The sequence below is a fragment of the Squalius cephalus genome (genome assembly GCF_949319135.1).
Source record: "Squalius cephalus genome assembly, chromosome: 20".
Classification (NCBI taxonomy): Eukaryota; Metazoa; Chordata; class Actinopteri; order Cypriniformes; family Leuciscidae; genus Squalius; species Squalius cephalus.
Window position 1 is genome coordinate 32,409,447 of NC_137141.1, and position 18,500 is coordinate 32,427,946.

Below are 18,500 nucleotides of genomic sequence, written 5' to 3' on the forward strand. Positions count from 1 at the left end.
CCTCAAATTCAAAACGAAACATATCACTGAATACCAGCGCGCGCGTATTATTCCCAATATATCTTAGTGGTGTAGCACATAATCTCTGTCTGCGCCCGATTTTAAGAATCGTTGTTGTGTTTCTTTTTAACTGAAAAGACATCAGTTAGACAATATTCTAATTTTAAATTTGGGGTTTCATAAGCTCCAAGCCATAATAAACATTAGACCTACTTAAGTCTCTGCAGCTAGTGTACTTAAATTTTATTTATCTGCAAAATTATGTTGTATACTTACAGTTTTGCACAATATATGTTCTCAAAACTACATACACCCTTTCAAAAAAAACAAAACAAAAAAAAAACATTTAGCAGTTGTTTAGCAGGGTCTGTGTAACCTGTTCTGAAATGGTTTTAATATAATATCGTTATCGCAAGAGGCTGCAATGTATATCACAATATGGATTTTAGGCCATATCGCCCATCCCTAATTGATAGCCTATAGTAGTTGATAATAACATAGGCCTACCTAATGTTGCCTACGAACGGTAACAGTACAGTAGTAACCTTTTAAAGTCTATGAGTAGAACAGCTTTCTCAAGCAGTTTGTGATGCATTTTGGAAACAGGAGATGAGCCCCTGGTCTAATGCGCCACCTGGCTGGAGAAACCCGTTCTCAAAGACTTACTTTTATAGTCATTATTTGGGTAGCACACATATTCTGAATGCCTTCGGCAGAATTCAAATGAGCCATTTTAATCTAGATTAATCTAGATTAATTTCAAAATTAATCTAGATTAATCTAGATTAAAAAAATTAATCTATGCCCACCTCTAGTAATAATCTTCAATAATTAGCTTATTGTGCTAATTACAGTCATTTAGCCAATTACACAGTGCTATCATAGTAGTTTAGCTGATTCTCATAATTATGCACCAATTATTCACTCTAGGCGTTCAAGAAGAACAATTTTACTATTGCAAGATCTCTGAAAGACTTAAAGGAAAAGCTCAATCAAAAATTCATTTTCTGACCTCATGTTGTTCCAAACTTCAGAAGAATTTTCATGCTTATTTCCATACATCCAAATTATACAATGATCAGAGGCCGTCAAAGTCCCTATTCCTTTAAGATTTTAATTACGAGTTTTCAACCAACTGTCATATTAATACAGATTTCATCTGGCGACAGAGGCTAAGATAGATGTAAAAGATACATGTAATGCGAGGAGCTCATTTTACACCTGGTATTAAAGGGATATTTCACCGCTGGAAAGATGAATGTGTATTTAAATTGGGTCATTTATGTAGTAGAAATGTGAAATTATTTTAGAAGTTGGGGCCTTCTAGACTGAGAAAAGCCAGAAAATGTATTTTTGGCTCATGTGGATGAAAGACAACAACTCCCAGAATGCACTTGCTTCGCTGCCCTCCGAGGCCACTCCCAAGCCACGCCTACCGGTTACAGAGGGCAGTATCACAAGAAATGATACAACTAGGCTACTAGTTGACTCGAAACTGAAAAGACGCTGTTTTATCGTGAGATCCCCCTATGGGCGGGTTGAACACATGCGGAACGAGCTCTTGCTACTGGCTATAGTCTCTCGCCTCTGGACAAAAGAGCCTCTGATGACGCTAAATGACGTTTTTTGCGTCATCTGAGGTTTTTTTCCCAGACAAAAAAATACAGAAATCTCTCGTCTCAGGGGGACATGAGGGAGGGAAGCACGGTCATTCGAAAATACTACCGGGTTTCTACTGATACAAAGCGTAATGCTAATCGCTGAAGTATCCCTTTAAGATGCGTTTTGGTTGATCGAATCACAAGTAGACGAGGGAGACACATACCCATTTAAATCGGGTGTTTTATCTGTCTTTTTTGTCCACTTTCAACCACTTCTGTTCTGATTTCTTCAAGAGGAGGGTCTATGGGTGGGTAAATGTATGGGCTTTTTCAGATCTTTCAATCTAAAGGACTACATTTACATATGAACGTGAAAGGAGACAACGAAAAAACTTACAGAGAGAATCGGCTTTCGTTTCCGCTCGAAAGTGTGAAAGTGAGTGTGTGTTAGAAATCAGGAATGCTGAGAGAACATTGTGCTTGGTACATTTTTAAAACCAAAATTTGGTCTTCAGCTGACAAAGTTTATATCCCGTCTGGCTAGCACGCTTCCCATAATGTTCATGCATTAGGTCAGTAGACGGACAGTAGACGGTCTTTTCCGGCTCTTCGAACACATTCGACCACATGAGCGTTTACACTACGAAAGCAATCCGGACAAATGCGTTTTTTACTACTTCTGGAAGTGGTCGAAAATGGACAATATTTTAGACCCTGTTTACACCTGTATTTAGCGTCGTTCACTTGTGATCCGATTGACCAAAACGCATCTTAATACCAGGTCTAAACAGCCCTTAAAGTTGCGCAGTGTGCTGGGCTAAAGGCTCTGGCAGTAAAGTAGGTTTAATCAGAGCAACCACTCACCTGCTTGAAGGATTGGTTAGTGAGCAGCTCCTGGCCAGGCAGAGGTACAGCAACAGAGAAAGAACAAAAACATCGGGAACACATGCAGAAGTTAACAACTCAAGCAGCAGAAGAATCAGCCAGAGCTGACTACAGCAAACATTCTCACAGGCCTCAGAATCACTCACAAAACATCAAAACATTGAAGAAATCATGATTATCGTGTTTCAAATCACTCTTTGATTTTGTTGATATTCGGCCTGAGAGCATATCTGCAGCATTTCTGCTCTAAATGCACTAAAACGCTACTTCATGCTTAAAGCACTAAGGCATCTATTACATGCCATCCAGCAAAGAACAACTGCTGTAAAGCCTGAGGTTCCAAAAAGCTGTCATTCCGGAAGATCATTCCATAAATATGAGATGCAACTCTTGCATACTTGCTGCCTCTGATAAGCTGAAAACATCTTCTCAATGTCCTTCAGGTCAAGAACCTTAAAGGGCCTTCTGTCATCAATCTCATACCAGATGGTACCAGTGATCTTGTTCTGCAAACATAGGAAGATAATCAGCAAAGGAGCGTTAGTCTCAGATAATTTAAGTTATTTTAAATAAAGTTTAAAATATTTTGTATTAGGGGTGTAAGGGTACATGTATTCGTCCCGAACCGTCACGGTACGGACGTCACGGTTCAGTGCATACAGTCAGACGACTAATACAGTTGGTCTGAGGTGATCCACACTCCAATCCAGAAGGGGGCACGCACACTAATGCAACGCTGTTTGCTAACTAACACAACAGGAAAAATAGCAGAAGAAGAAGAGACGATCTACGCACCAACCCACGCAAGAGCTTGTTAGAAGCTCCACAAACTTCATGGATAGGAAACCAGGACGGCAGAAAGCAGCATCCTGTTTGTTTTGTTTTTATTGTGAGTGTACACAAATAAAAATAGACCCCACAGTTTCGAAGGATGTCTTACTCTTATCTGCATGACCAAAATTTATGCCATAGATGATGAAGTATTTGAAGTTGTTTCCGCTGTTATAATGAGACACAATCTTTCGGCATTGTGCGGATTTGTGTCGTGGAAGTCTCACTAAAGTGCAGTGATGAAATATGTGTGTCCTGGAAAAGGGAAGGTGCAGTTCACTTGATAGATGACTCTTTTTCTCCTTCTTGCTCATCTTTCTGTGATTTTCTTGAAACTACCTCAGGGGGGACTAAACGTCATTAGGTGGAACAAACTGTAATCTGCACTACTGTCTGTTATATAATGAATAAATAAATAAATACATGAAAAGAAACCTAGCATTGGGGACTTGTTGATTTTTACTGTTTACCGAACTCATATTGATCCGTGACCCCAAAACCGAAGTACGTACCAAACCGTGACTTCTGTGTACCGTTTACACCCCTATTATGTACCATTAACCCTAAGTATGAGGAATGGTAATAGTGCAAGTACCAAAACAATCAAATGCTTCATGACTGACTCACCTCTCCCAGTTTGGACCAGTTAAAGGATTTGAGTGGTTGTGAAGGTTGGGGGATGCTCTTTGTCTGCAGACTGGTTGTGGAACTAATGGAAGGAGGTCCAGGTGGAGGCAGAATCCCAGAAAAGATTGGCGGGGCTCCGGGCGGGGGTGGAGGACCCCCCGGAGGAGGTGGAGGAGGTGGTGGTGGGGGGCTGGAGAAAGCAATAGGTGGAGGAGGAGGAGGAGGAGGGAAGCCACCCATCATCATAGGTGGTGGAGGCGGAGCCATTGGACTCCCAGGGAGCAGAGGAGGAGCAGGAAAAGGAACGTCACTCTAAAAGATAATCAAATCATTTGAATAAAATGTTAGACAAATTTGCTGGAAAGTATAAACCATCACACCTAACTCATGCTTAACCAACTCCTCAAGCATCTCTAACTAAACAATGTAAGAAGCAACATCAACATGGAAGTTCTAATGTTAATAATGTGCAACGGCTATACTTACAAATGCATACAACACACTAGAAGGAAGTAACAGATGGTGAACTCACTGAAATGTCGCTAATGCGGGAGGACAGGTCTAATACTTGCTCCCTGGCAGAGCGCAACTCCACTCCTTCCTTCTGCAGTTTGTCCTTCATCTTGTTGAGTGTCTTCATCATATCCTCCTTCTCTTGTGTCTTGGTTTCACACTCCCTTTCTTTCCTCTCCAGCCGAGCCACCAGCTCTACATGCTCTAAAAAACAGACATGCATTATCGTTACATAAGTTAACTCAGGCTCAGCTATGCAAGTCAGTGTTGCACTGTTACCTTTTCTGAACTTTTCTGCTTGGTCTCGCCACTGTTTGACTTCATTCTCATTGACAAGCCTGTAGACGGAAATAAAACTAGTGTCATTATGTTGCACTCAAATGCATAGGGTTATAAAATTAATTTAGCCCACACTTACCTCAGCCATTTATCAGTTTTAACTGCTTCTTGTTATTTATCAACGGTGTTAGCAAAAGTGGAAGCCAATATTAAAGACCCCATGAGAGCACAATTGGAGTTTTCTGTGTTTAATAAATGTCTGCTAGCTTTAATGATTGGATCTATATCCAAGTGTAGTCATAAAGTTTTAGCAGATCAAACAGACAGATTAATCTTCTGTGTATATAATATTTTTCCCATTAAAATACTCTCAAGAATGAGAATGTCCCCTCACCCTTAATTACATATACCACCTTCTTTCAATAGTAATCGGAAGTGCCAAATTATGGTTCGTCAGTTTCCTTTCCAAAACATCAACTGGTTACGAAGCAAGTGGTTAGAATTGATTAATTTTGAAGTTGTCTTCACTGGTTGCATCCATGGTACAAACTGTCAAGTATGGTTTTGCTATGTGGTTTGTAGTTTGGTTGTAACACAGATGGCAACACACCAAAGAAAACTGTTCGTCAAACCATTTCATGGGGTCTTTAAACCAAAGGAGCCACTGTTAAACCAAAGCAATGACGTACAGTTGGGGAATATTTCTTTAACAAAACATTGGATAAAACATTTTTTATATATATATATATATACACACAAAAGGTATTAGTTTAGTCTGGTTGTGAATCTTATTGTAAGTGGATACTGTTGGAGATTTATGTGAGGATCAGGATTTAGTAAAGAAATCTAAAGTGACACCTTGACATGCGCTGCTTTCCATAGCTACAGAAGGAGAGAAGTGAAACAGATACACATGTACTGCCAGTACTTGACAAAGGGAATGAAAGATATACATGACTAACATGAAATTAGAAAAAGATGATAAAGTTGCAGTTTCCACACAAGCCGGCAACATATAACGGATTTATTGCACTTTACTTATTTAAGAAGGTTTTGACCTCAAAAACCAATTTTGATTCTTTTGTAGGCAGACTGACATTGTTGGGTTATAACCATAAATTGCTAGCTACAAGCCAACACTGGAAATTGAAACTTTCATTATTTTAGCTTTTCTTTTGGACAACTTGTTCCTAAACTGGTTAAAGAAATATAATAGCCCAAGAGTTCCACATTATGGGTGAGCATGAGAAGGTAAAATTATGTTTGCTAGTAGTATGGCAAACATTAGCCAAGGTTTTCTTATTCTTACTCTTTCCAATGTCATCTTTAACCTCTTCTGGCGCACTGGTGGAAGTAGTCAACTTGATAACTAGCAAATTTGAGGACCAGGTACTTTAGGAGCAAAGATGCCAAGAAAGGAGCAAAGAATGCTTGTCCTGTGATAGTAAAATGTGTGGAAAGTTGGGTGAAAGATGGCGAGAGCACAACTTACAGTAGGTAATAAATGTTTCAAAGAGAAAATACTTTTTTTTTTTTTTTCTTGTCCAGAGAACTGTTGGACACTTGTGGTAAGCAGATGGCTGGAAATTCAATACATATTGCACACATTAATGACAGATTTACCAGTGTTGATTACTGTAGTCTTCCTTTAAAATTTCCCAATGGTTTAATGGTTGTTTGTTACCAACTTCCATTTTGGTTTACAGTTTCATGATGCATTAACAGCATTGTGAATCATCTTCCAGCAAGTTAACAATATCAGATCGCAGCAGTGTGACAAAATATAGCTTTGGTTCATTGAGCACAAAACATTTCAGCATCCCTACTGCGGGCAGTGAGATACAGCAGGGAGAACACTGACATTCAAAAGATCTAAAGAGAGGATCAAGTACCTTATCGAGCCTCCTGGCTTCAAAAATATTACACCACACAAGTGAACTCAGAGTTATGATTAACTTTTCATGATCAGGATTATTAAAGAGCATAATGTGTGCTATCTGGATGGTTAAAACCATGTGCACAATGTGTTTTGAATTGAAAGCGTTATGAATTGAGCACTTACATTCTAATGATGTTCCTAACGTTGAAATTGTCCAGGGGTGAAACATCTGGATTTTCTCCCTTCTCATCTTGTAGAACGATTTGCTGAAGGATGCGGTCTAAAAGTTGCCATTGCTGTATGCTGCCAGCACCACGTTTATCTGAAAACATTTTACAAGTTTCATAAACATGCTTCCACTGCTTTTCATACTATTAAACAATCACATAATATTTCCATGTTTTTAGGATATGGTGGCATGGTAATGCCATGCTTTTTTGGACATGTAACATGGTAATTAAATGGTGTTCTTAGAGAATGTAAATTTCATGATACATGAATATGATAATTTTTCAGTACCATGGCATATATCAAAGTACTACTGTATTATTATCTGTATTACACTTCACTACGGTACAACAACAGTACTGTTTTTTCATGTTTTAATTATGGGCAAGTCCTTAACAATATAATTTCGGCACTGAATTCTGTGTTTGTTTTTCTTGAACAGAACAAGCAATATATTGTAATGACTATAGGCTTACCAAATAATTTCATGTGATTCATAATTCTATTTAAGCAGGTGTTTATAGAGCTAATACCTACACTTGACAATTATGTGGGGCAGTTAAATATTAGAAAAATTATAAATCTACACTCTGATAAAAATTCCAGGCAATTAATTAGCTTCACACAGAGCAATTAACTGAGAAATTATAAAACCCTGGCTTTAGACCAGCTTAGGATGACAGTGATTTATATGCAAGCAATATGTATGTGCGTGTGTGTGTGTGTGTGTGTGTGCGCGCAAAAATTAGTTGTGGAATGTTGGGAAGGGAGGTAGTAACTAAATAAAGAGAAAATCATACAAAAACGCAAACATAATAGGCTCTGTTCCAAACCTACAACCTAAGCTGCCAACCGAGACAGCATTGTAAGGCATCACAGGCATGCTCCAAACACCATGGGTGTTTAAAAAAGAAATCGTTCCACACAAAATTGTGCCACTTTCTAATATACCTCATTTTAAAATTCTTTAGCAGCATAAAATGTATCCTTCATGAATAAGGCAAACCTAAAGTTTTCACCCAAGATTACACACAGAGTGGAGAAAAAGTAAAGTACCCAAATATGGCATGTGTAGACAGCAGATACTGAGGGAGTTCACAAGGTTTGGGAAGAGAAGGGAGATTAATAGTGAAGATCATTAGCTACGTTTATTAAATCTACATAAATAGTGGAGTGTGCTTGTGTAGGGAGAGGGATGTTTTTAATGGTTTATGTGGAAGAGTTCAGGTCCTCACATGGCATTTGGAGGCAGTGCTGTAAGACAGATAGAAGGTGAGGGTAGGCATCTGTGAGGCTCAATTTCTTCTTGATCAGCTCAAACATCTGGCCAGCACTCTTGGTGTCCACGTGTGTCTGAACACAAAAAGTCCATTCATTTTCTCAATCGGAACACAAATGAGTCTTGTAAACAAATCTAAAAAAAGCATGCTGTTCTGTACATAATAAGCACTCTTTAAGGACATGATATGGCAGAAGACTTGTGCATATAAATAACAGATCTCACAATGTCAAAGCGTTTGGCCAGTTCTGACTCATCCTCATTCCGCACCATTTCGAAGAAATCCAGATGTCTGAAACACACACACATGACCTTTCTGTTAGCAACAATGGGCTAATGCAGTGGTGTCGAACTCAGTTTCTGGAGGGCCACAGACCTGCAGAATTTAGCTTAATTAAATCACACCTGATCCAGCTAATCAAACCCTTCACTGGCAGTTTAGTTTGGAACGGGGCACGGTTCGCATGAAAGATAGCTAATGTGAACACTGTCATGTGGACCCGGGTGCGCACTGGGGCACCGAACCCGAGACTACCTGAAGGAGGTGGTCTGAGTTCGGATGCACTCGAACCGTGCCGCAGTTTCAGGAACTTTTTTCAGGAAGTTAAGTAAATTGCGCATGAGTTTTAGCTGATTATGATGTATTTAGCGTATTTAGCGTATTTAGCGTATTCGCACATAGCGTGTGGAATCAGGGCAACAAATTAATGGAAATCCACTGTCGCCTCAAGAGTGCGTTTGCAATCAGCAAAAAGCCAAACGTGACACACAGTAAACCTGTGTTGTTCACTCAGCTGTGCATAATAGCAGCAAATTAATAAAAAACACAATATATTGATCCGCGTTCTGTTTTCTATCATGCGCCATGCACGTTTGCGATGATGTAATATGCATGCACACGCACCAGGGATCGATAGAATCAAGTTGAGTGTGAAACCAGACCAACGCTGCGGTGGGCGCCGGGAACAATCGCGCTCGGGCTCGGACCGCAGCAAACCAACACAGTGTGAAAGCACCCTTATTTGCAACCGGAGCAGGTATGTTTGCCGGAGCAGGGTTGAAACTAAACTTTCCAGGATCTGAATTTGACACTCCTGGGCTAATGCATATATTAATTGTTAGATAGGAAATGAGCTAAATTTTAACTAGTGTTCTTACCTGTCAAGCGTGACATTATCATGTGTTCTCAGCTTCTCAATGACTGGCTGAATTCCTAACATCAGAAACTCATACCTAAGATGAAGGCGAAACTCTAGACTGTCCTTTGAGAGAAACAGGGAGAATAATTGTTAAAGTCATCATGAAATCAAAATGAACAATTTTTATTTTTTAATGGAATATTGGGAGTATTTATTATAAAAGACTCATCCGTGCACATCGCTTTTTTTGTCATTCATGTGCCCTCATAATCTTTAATCATAATAACTTCCAATCCCTCTTTCAACGACATCTACTGTTCTCTGATTATGTGTCAGGGCAACCTGTCAGGGACAACCTGTCCCAGATGACACACTTTATGTGCAGTTGCGGTCTTGTGGACTCACAATGGCCGCCGCATATGCGTGTCCGTTAAGTCCACAAGGCCACTACGGTGTCCCAATTGTCATTTTAGGTTTCAGCCCTTTGCGGCTGAGTTCTACGTGACAGTCAAAGTGGCATTATGTCAAGAAAGTGTGGACTCGGAGGAAGATTGTGAGGGCTTAGGTTTCCATTTGGGACAGGGCCTCACTCACATGAGATTGCAACAATAGCAAATGACAACGATTCAATTAATTCCAAATGGAAAATATCAAGTCCCGCCCTACTTTTTTTTTTGTTCTTGTTCAAGAAACCATTGAACTGGATATACAGGGGTTGGACAATGAAACTGAAAGTCTGGCCAATATAGTGTTGAAGGTTTCTCATCTATATATGCATGGCCTGGCGGCCCATCTTCACTAATTTCGACTGCAACTGTCGACTCGAAGAGTCTGAAAGGGATGCCCAACACACTGCAGAATTAAATGCACACCTTGACTCTTCTGTTTTCACCAAAACTGTTCGTTGGAAGCTCCACAGGGTCAATATTGATGGTCGGGTTGCTATAGCCAAACCGTTGGTCACTCGTGCCAGTGCCAAATATTGGTTTTCAGCAGAAATATTGGGCTGTGGACAAAGTGGATTGGTGGAGCATGTATTGTTCCACAATTTTCTTTCCCACATCCAAGAGAATTACAGTGTGTAGAAGCCCCAAGGAAGCTTACCACCTGGACTGTTGCGTGCCCAGAGTAAAGCATGGGGATCTGTGACGGTTTAGGCTGCAATATCATGGCCTTCCCAAGGCCAACTACTTGTGCTACATGTTGTGGATAAGTGAGTCAGGAAACACACATTCCCTCTTACACCTGGTGTTTTAATCCGTCTCTTTTGTCCGCTTTCAACCACTTCTGTCCGGATTTCTTCAAGGGGAGGGTCTATGGGTGGGTAAATGTATGGACTTCTGATCTTTCGATCTAACGGACGAAGTAAGCTCATGAAATTTACATATGAACGCACCTCGGAGACAACAGAAAAACACACGGAGAACAGCAGCTCTGACAGCCGCAAAACCACGCAAAACGTGATGAGTGCGTGTTAGAAATCAGGAATGGTGAGCAACATTGTGCTTGGTATGTTTATCGTCTTCAAACCAAACCTGGGTCTCCAGCCGACAAAGATTAACTCCCGTCTGGCTAGCGTGCTTCCCATAACGTTCACGCATTAGGTCAGTAGGCGGAGAGTAGACAGTCTTTTGTGCCTGTTTGAATGCATTCGACTACATGAGCGTCTACACTATGAAAGCAATCTGTTCGAATGTATTTTCATCTACCTCTGGAAGTAGTCGAAAGTGGATAAGCTCAAAAAATTCACACCTGTATTTAGCGTCATCCAGTTGTGAGTCAATCAACCAAAACACATCTTAATACCAGGTGTAAACAGGGCCATAATGACCTGGCCACTGTTCTGCAAGAGGAATGGCTCAAAATCCCTCTGGCCACTGTGTAGGACTCGTATCTATCATTCCTAAGATGGCTGCAAATGGGCCCCTACACCATACTAATAAATAATTGTGGTCTAAAACCAGATGTTTCAGTTTCATTGTCTAACCACTGTACCTCACAATAGGGAAGAAAGGACTCTCACACCTTATGCCGGCTTTAATAGCCATACTGTCCCAATTACAAAAAAAAATACACACACACACACACATCTGAACACCATGCAAACTGTTCTGTTATCTGCTGACCTCTCCAACCCCAGCGTTCAGCATAGCGTTGATGAATGACATGATGGCTGTCTTCAGATTTACTTCGTCCCTGTAGCGTCCTGAACTTCTGTCCAGCTCGTTCAAGAGAGACTGAGTAACAAATACAAAGATATCTAATTAAATACAAATTAATCTAATTAAAATGGATTTTTTTTTTCACCAAATATTAGTTTTTTGTTCTAGAATAGCATTGTTAGCTTGGTAAGCTAATCTAGGAGTAAACATTACTGTGAATCTTAGATGCACTTCCCCTTAAAAGCACTCTTTGTGTGATGTGTGTGAGTGACTATGTAATGTGAAAGTTGCCAATGTAATGTGTTTTAATACAAGTCACATGAGTTTCCATGGAGTTTAGGATGCTGCTTCCGTAGACAAGCAAGCTAATGTGAAAATGCCGACTGATGAACAATAAAGATCTTAGATTTTGTTTAATTGTTTTCCATCTGGGGTGTTTATGGATGGTCGATTTATGCTTTTATATTTAATGGGTAATGGCTGGTGGGAATGTTATTTCTCTGGAATGGGTTTCTAATGTCTGCTAATGTTGCTTATTGTGTCAAGTGTGTTCAGAGAGCTGTTGGGTCACTAGAAACCAGACATGCTTAACCGACTAATGTTTCAAACACAGACTAAACACACAATAAAGACAAATCGCTCTACATATGTTTAAGCTGCATTAGATAAGGTCTCCACGAGTGTGTTTTTCTTCTCTGTGGTTAAAATGACTGCGTCTCCCATGGGGTATGTTAAGAAATGCAGACAATACCCCCCCAAGTACTGAAATGTCTACAAAGACTACACTAAATCCTGCCCACAATTTGACACACTCCTATTTCTGATATTTCTTATTTTTCCGATTTAACAGATTAAAATCTTAGAAAATGTATTAACTCTTTCTCCGCCAGCGTTTTTTGAAAAAGTTGCCAGTCACTGCCAGCATTTTTGATCATTTTCAAGAAAATGTCTTCCAATGGCAGGGAAAGAGTTGATGAAACAATAAGCCACAAAAGAGGTGAGCATTACTGATTTTACCAGTTACTGTAAAACACATTGTAAGAATGTCGGAAAATATCTATAATGCATGACCTTGAGTGCTCCTATAAAATGTTGGCAACAGAAATATGATATAAAATGGCTAAATAATTTAATAATCAAACCCTTCCACACAGAAATCTAACAACAGGCTTATAGTTCTCATTCAACATGACAATCAATGATAACACTCTATGAATGGTGCAACACTTGACAAATTCGACTGATGTGTGGTCACATGTGTACGCATATGAATTATTTTACATATCCAGACAGATTATAGAGCTGGAATTGCCCAAACAAGATTACAGCTGTTTGATTCTGTTACAAAACACTTATTAAAGGCAACATTACCTGGAAGCGAGTCCTCTCTGCAGCATACTTCTGGTAGTGTGCCATGGCCTGTAGCACTTTCTTATGCCCGTCGGGCACCAAGCAAACAGCGCCCAGGATCTCCAACACAGCCACTTTGGTCTTGATGTTGTCCTGGCGGAGGCTCTGGGAGATAGTGTTGATGCTCATGGGGTGGGCCAGTACATGGGCTCGGCCCTGGGAGTTGTTCATCAAGGCTTTGATGCAGCCGATGATGGAGGTATGTATGCGGCTCTCTGAGGTTTCGAAGTCCATGCTCCTCAGGAAGTTCAGAAGACACGTCAAGCCATCCAACTCTATGAATCGCGTCACAAACCTGAAGGGAGAGACACCAAGGGTTTGTGAGGTTATTTTTTCCAGTGCCTAGAATGTTAGGAAACGTAACTATCATTGCCACACTGCCCTAAAAACATTAACAACACAATGATCAAACAAAACCAACCAAAAAGTTGGTGTTTGTTGGGGCAGTGCCTTTAGAACAGGGCCAAAACTATGAAAATTCCTTTGAGATCCCATGGTCATTGGCTTTTACCCAAGAAGAATAACATATATTGACACACATAATTATATAAATATAATTCAGTGCCATTTGGATGTAAATGATCCAAGGACATATTTGCTAAAAACCAAGAGGCACTATCTTTAAAGCATCGCTTGTGAAAACATTCTGATCTGCATAAGTCTTGGAAAAAATCCCAGATGGCTTCTGTATATACTCAGCTGCATAAATAAACAAGTCAACCATGAAAACCCTTCAGTGTGGAATGGGCATGTATCTTCACATTCATCATGTTGAACTAAACCCAGGACTCATTAATCAGGTTAATTAAGGTCATACATGTCACTACTACCCCCTCCTTAAGAGTGGCCGATCAAGGGTTAAAAAGATAGTTCACTCAAAAATGAAAATTCTGTCATTAATTACAAACCCTAATTTCATTTCATTCATTCATCTTCAGAACACAAATGAAGATCTTTTTAATGAAATCACATCTTGGAGTCAAATGGATTACCTTTCTGGTGCTTGAGAGTGTCAGTTGTGTAGCTGTCAATGAAGGGACACACGAAGCTCTCAGATTTCAACGAAAGTCTTACAGGTTTGAAAACAACACAAGGGTGAGTAATTAATGACAGAATTTTCACGGTTGGGTGAACAAATCCTTTAATACTTACAGAGACTTTATGTCATCACCACTATTTGCTATACACAGAGTTTCTACCAACTCAACTTAGGTGACTCACATTGCATGTTAACCAAACACTAGGGAGCAGCACGGTTGTGCCCTAATGGAAGACGATACTGACAACAGAGGGAGATGGAGGGGGGGTTGAGGGGCAGCAGTGCTCCTGTAATCATAATAGATGCATTGACTACACAAAGCTTGCCAAGTTCAAGCCACAGCATGGATTTCTTAGCACCCGCTGGCAACGGAAAAACATGCATCGCCCTCCAACTGGAGTAAATCAGTCCGTTATTATCCCATATAGTGTGGCTCTGTATTTCCTGCAACCGCGATCTAACATTAGCAGACGTGGCTCACCTGGCCATGGCTCAGCGATCTTCTGGGCGACCTGCAATCTTGAAAATTTCCGGGAGCGATGTACACATGAGATCATAGCTGGCCCATGGTCGCTTGGCTTCTCCTCACTTCTACTGCCTGGATTAGCCCCTTATCTAATTTCAACATCAAATCTATACAAAGTGTTCATGGACCGTTTCATGGTCTAGCCGTATTTTGATACTCCAGCTTTCTTACAGTATATAGGAGCTTGTCATAAACATGTTCACTTATATGTAAACACTTATATAAACACTACATTTATATGTCACCTTATTCCAGAACCAATGTACTTCTATGTTTTTTTTTTGTATTATAAATACCTTGGAGTACTAAGTAAAAAGCATGGTATATACAGTATGAATATGCTATTTATTTAGTAGTACCATGGTATTATGATCTGATTCAACTCTTGCCCCACAGAACTGCTACTACTTTAAGTCATTTGAAATGTACAGGCTCCCCACAGTCAGACGTGATGTTTGGATTTGCATGAATCTGTTAATGTGATTCTCTCAGGGATCATTCAAGCACAAAAGCACGCTTTCATTATTTACGCATAATGAAAAACCTGATGATGCCATTGCCCGTTTCATTGTTCTTTCTCTTCATGATTCTAGTTTTAAATTTCATATGAACTTTTATTTATATTATTCCAATGTGGAAAGTATTCTCTTCTGAACTGAAACTCCTATTCAGCCAAGAAACTCACATTCCGGAACAGGTTTTGAATTATACATCCATGGTGGCAAGCAAGGCTGCTTACATAAAAAAGTTTGGGCGCTAAGTCTTAAGAAGTGTGATCTGTTCTGATGCTTTTACTTAAATATTCGGTCTCAACTTTTGTGGAACAAAAAACATGTTTGTTTACTAAGGCGCTGTTTTTGGATTCCTTAAAGAGCTGGTTCCAGTCCCACATCTGATAATCACATTATAAACACAGTCTCATGACCTTGTCATCATTGGCTTTTCCTTCTGCTGTGAAGGTGCAGATGCCAGTGAAGCAGGACTTACTGCTTCCAAGGTTTTCAGCAACACTTGTAAGCCACAATAGATGCCTTTTATGGTCTTTTAAAACAAACAAACATATTTTAGGTTGTAGAAAGTGTCAGGGGGAACAACTGGGACACAACAAATCAAATATGATTTTTTATATACACAAGCCGATTCGAAACATGGTCCAGGTGTGTCACCTGAGCCTGAGACCCCTTGACTGCTGAAGGTTCTAGCACATGTGTTCTCCTTATTTTTTAAACTCTTAGAATGGAAAGATGTCACATGAAACACTAGATCTGGTTGTTTAAAAGGTTAAAGCTATTCAGGGTGATTTAACTGGTCTTAAAAAGCGATTGTAAAGACTTTAGTGATCATTTGGGAAAGTCATAACATGAGCAGTAAAATGAAGCCAGCTGAGCTTTGATAAAGAGCTGTCTGACTTGTTCACAGTCACACTCAGCCAGACTAAACGTGAACAAAATCGTGCATGTGTGCAGTATTGCATATCAGTTACCGTTGACCTGGCAGGAAAGAGCAGCTGGGAGTGTGTAAATTACACTGGAAGCCGAGCATGTGGGGGGCACAGGTGGGGTAGCACATTGTCCCATTAAGCCATGGCCAACACAAGCAATGCCTGAAGCTACCTCTCCTGCACTTTACTCTATTTTCCTTCAGTCACTGACGCTCACTGGATCTAGCTACTACACTTCACACAGCACGGGGAGAAAAACACAAACCCGTCCAAACGCTTAAAGCATGCGGGGTATCATTTCCTTGGAGGCATTTGACAAATGTGAAAACACAGAGGTTGAGTTCAATATATTTGAACCTCTTTGAGGTCATATCAGTATTTTGAAGCCTAATAGAGGGGAGAAGAGATCGCTGTTATTGAGACCCTATTGACAATTCCTCCTTAGAATAATAGGGCAGCTTTGTCCAAACATCAGGGAAAACATTCCTTAAACAAAAGATGGACATACTTTCCAGTGACCTAAACTGAACCGCAGCGTGTTTGTCTACTTCGAGTCAGAGCGCATCATATTTTCCATGTCGAAACAAATTGAACGATTTTAATCATTCCCTTAAAACCACAGAAAAAACTACCTCAGTAATTCAGAAGGTCAATAAACATGTTGCCTCCATCTCCCTCACCGACTTGACACAAGTACTGTTGCCGATCTGAGCCCATCATTGTGGTGGTGAGAGATTTGGGTTGCTTGGGAGGATGTTGCGAAACCTCTCTCGCTTCGGAGTGACATTTTGTGTGGGTTGACCAGCAGTGTGAAGACAGAGGCCTTGTGTCGTGGCTGCACAGTTTATATTAAAAATACCAAATTAAGAAAGGCTTGTCATCTGCACGCCCTTCCAGAATGTGGACTAAAAAAGAGAGAGGGTGGAGCACATGAAACTTGAAGACAGTATCCAAAAAAAGGAGGACCTTCTTGCTGACAGTGCTACCCATTGAGCCACCCTAGACGAGGAAAGTGTTCTAGAATCAGAAAATTAACAATCAAATTGAATATCTTAAATGCAGCTTTTGGCTACATCCCAATTCGGATAATATCTGTAGGCCTACTATACAGTATATATAGTATATATACTAAATGTGACAATTTTTCAGGACCATTTAACCTTTTCGAATCATGTCCATGAATTTTTGTGTGTGTGTGTTCACATATGAAGTGCCAAAACCTTTACCAATTTTGGTCTGTTCCCCAAAGTAGTAACACATTTAAGAGTAATAATTGAATTTAATCTCCAACAAATAAAAAACATATATAACACAGATAAACAAATGATAAAGGTTTGCTTGCTGCAATCCCTTTCTACAAAAACGCTTTTTGTAAACGATATGATCACAGATCATATACTAGATGTGCTGTGTTTGACAGAAACCTGGCTAAAACCAGATGATTACATTACTTTAAATGAGTCCACCCCCCGAGATTACTGTTATAAACATGAGCCTCGTCTGAAAGGCATTTCTTTCAAGTGTAATTCTTTTGAAGTGATGGTTCTTTATATAAGAATTTGCTTATATAGACTTTATCAAAGAATTTTTAAAGTCTAAAAGTTCTAAAAGAACAGATAAAGTCTTAATTGTTGGTGACGTTCTAAACTCTATTCTAAACTCATTGCCTTAATCATACTTTACAGTACTGCGCTGTCAGAGCCAAAACATCATGATGGCACATTTATTTTCCTGCTTCCAGTGTTAACAAGGGGTGGCAGATTGTTTGCACTGAATAATGAGTGGTTCTCAGTAGGCTAACCGTCAAAGACAGCAAGTGTATAGAGGAACACTGCTGGATCATTAATCAATGATAAACTGAGACACGCGGAATAGTGTAAACATGCATTAGCACAGACACTGGCATGTCTTTTTCTTCCCTGTGTTGATGTATTTCTATTGAAACAGGGTTAGAATTTTTGGTCACACTTTAGATTAGGGTCCGTTTCTCACTAAGACTTAACTATTATTTATGACGTTTGCCTCAAAATACTCTTAATTACTGCTTAGTATAGTTATTAAGTTACAGTAGTTGTTAAGTTTAGGTATTGGGTAGGATTAAGGGATGTGGTCAAGAAGAATAAGGCTTTATAATAAACAGCCAAAATCATAGTAATATGCATGCTAATAAGCAACTAGTTAAAAGTGAAAATTGGACCCTAAACTGAAGTGTTATCGAATTTTTTATACATTTTTATTGTTTTAAAAAATAGCCTGTAGTTTACATCACAGTTTGAGAAACACTGCAATGAAACACTTTGTACATAAAATTGTGTTCGAATTTCTCCACCAACAACTTCTACGCATGCAGACCTGCCAAAATAAGGGATTAAATAAGGGCTAAAAAACAATTAATATTCAGAGAAGCTGACATTATTTCTACTAAGTCGTTACCTACAGTATAGCTACAGTATTTAAGAGTATTTATTACACATACTCGTGTTGATGAATCAAATATAACTCAGTCCAGAAACCAAATAATACTCAAAAGAGACATGTGCACTAATTTTGATAAGATTGAGAACATTTCGATATATATTTGAGGAGAGTGTAGTGACATAGTACCAGACAATTATTTGACAAAAGTGACCAGTTTTGACCAAAGTAATCTTTTTCTACCTG

The 18,500-nt window shown here is 39.6% G+C and overlaps 1 protein-coding gene across 6 annotated transcripts in view; it reads right to left on the reverse strand.

Moving 5' to 3' along the window:
* The window catches only part of daam2 (dishevelled associated activator of morphogenesis 2), a 108,751-nt gene that overhangs the window by 12,243 nt on the left and 78,008 nt on the right, over nucleotides 1–18,500 (reverse strand). For 2 of the 6 annotated variants that reach the window (XM_079852528.1, XM_079852527.1), the window contains exons 6-17: nucleotides 12,795–13,128; nucleotides 11,388–11,498; nucleotides 9,281–9,384; nucleotides 8,348–8,414; nucleotides 8,079–8,196; nucleotides 6,799–6,937; nucleotides 5,595–5,618; nucleotides 4,737–4,795; nucleotides 4,477–4,661; nucleotides 3,945–4,256; nucleotides 2,885–2,992; nucleotides 2,466–2,495 (exon numbers count right to left, since the gene is read on the reverse strand). In XM_079852528.1, the coding sequence (XP_079708654.1) occupies nucleotides 2,466–2,495; nucleotides 2,885–2,992; nucleotides 3,945–4,256; nucleotides 4,477–4,661; nucleotides 4,737–4,795; nucleotides 5,595–5,618; nucleotides 6,799–6,937; nucleotides 8,079–8,196; nucleotides 8,348–8,414; nucleotides 9,281–9,384; nucleotides 11,388–11,498; nucleotides 12,795–13,128 (1,591 nt within the window). The remainder of the gene's footprint in view (nucleotides 1–2,465; nucleotides 2,496–2,884; nucleotides 2,993–3,944; nucleotides 4,257–4,476; nucleotides 4,662–4,736; nucleotides 4,796–5,594; nucleotides 5,619–6,798; nucleotides 6,938–8,078; nucleotides 8,197–8,347; nucleotides 8,415–9,280; nucleotides 9,385–11,387; nucleotides 11,499–12,794; nucleotides 13,129–18,500) is intronic. The other 4 variants (XM_079852530.1, XM_079852529.1, XM_079852531.1 and 1 more) reach the window with 3 other exon arrangements.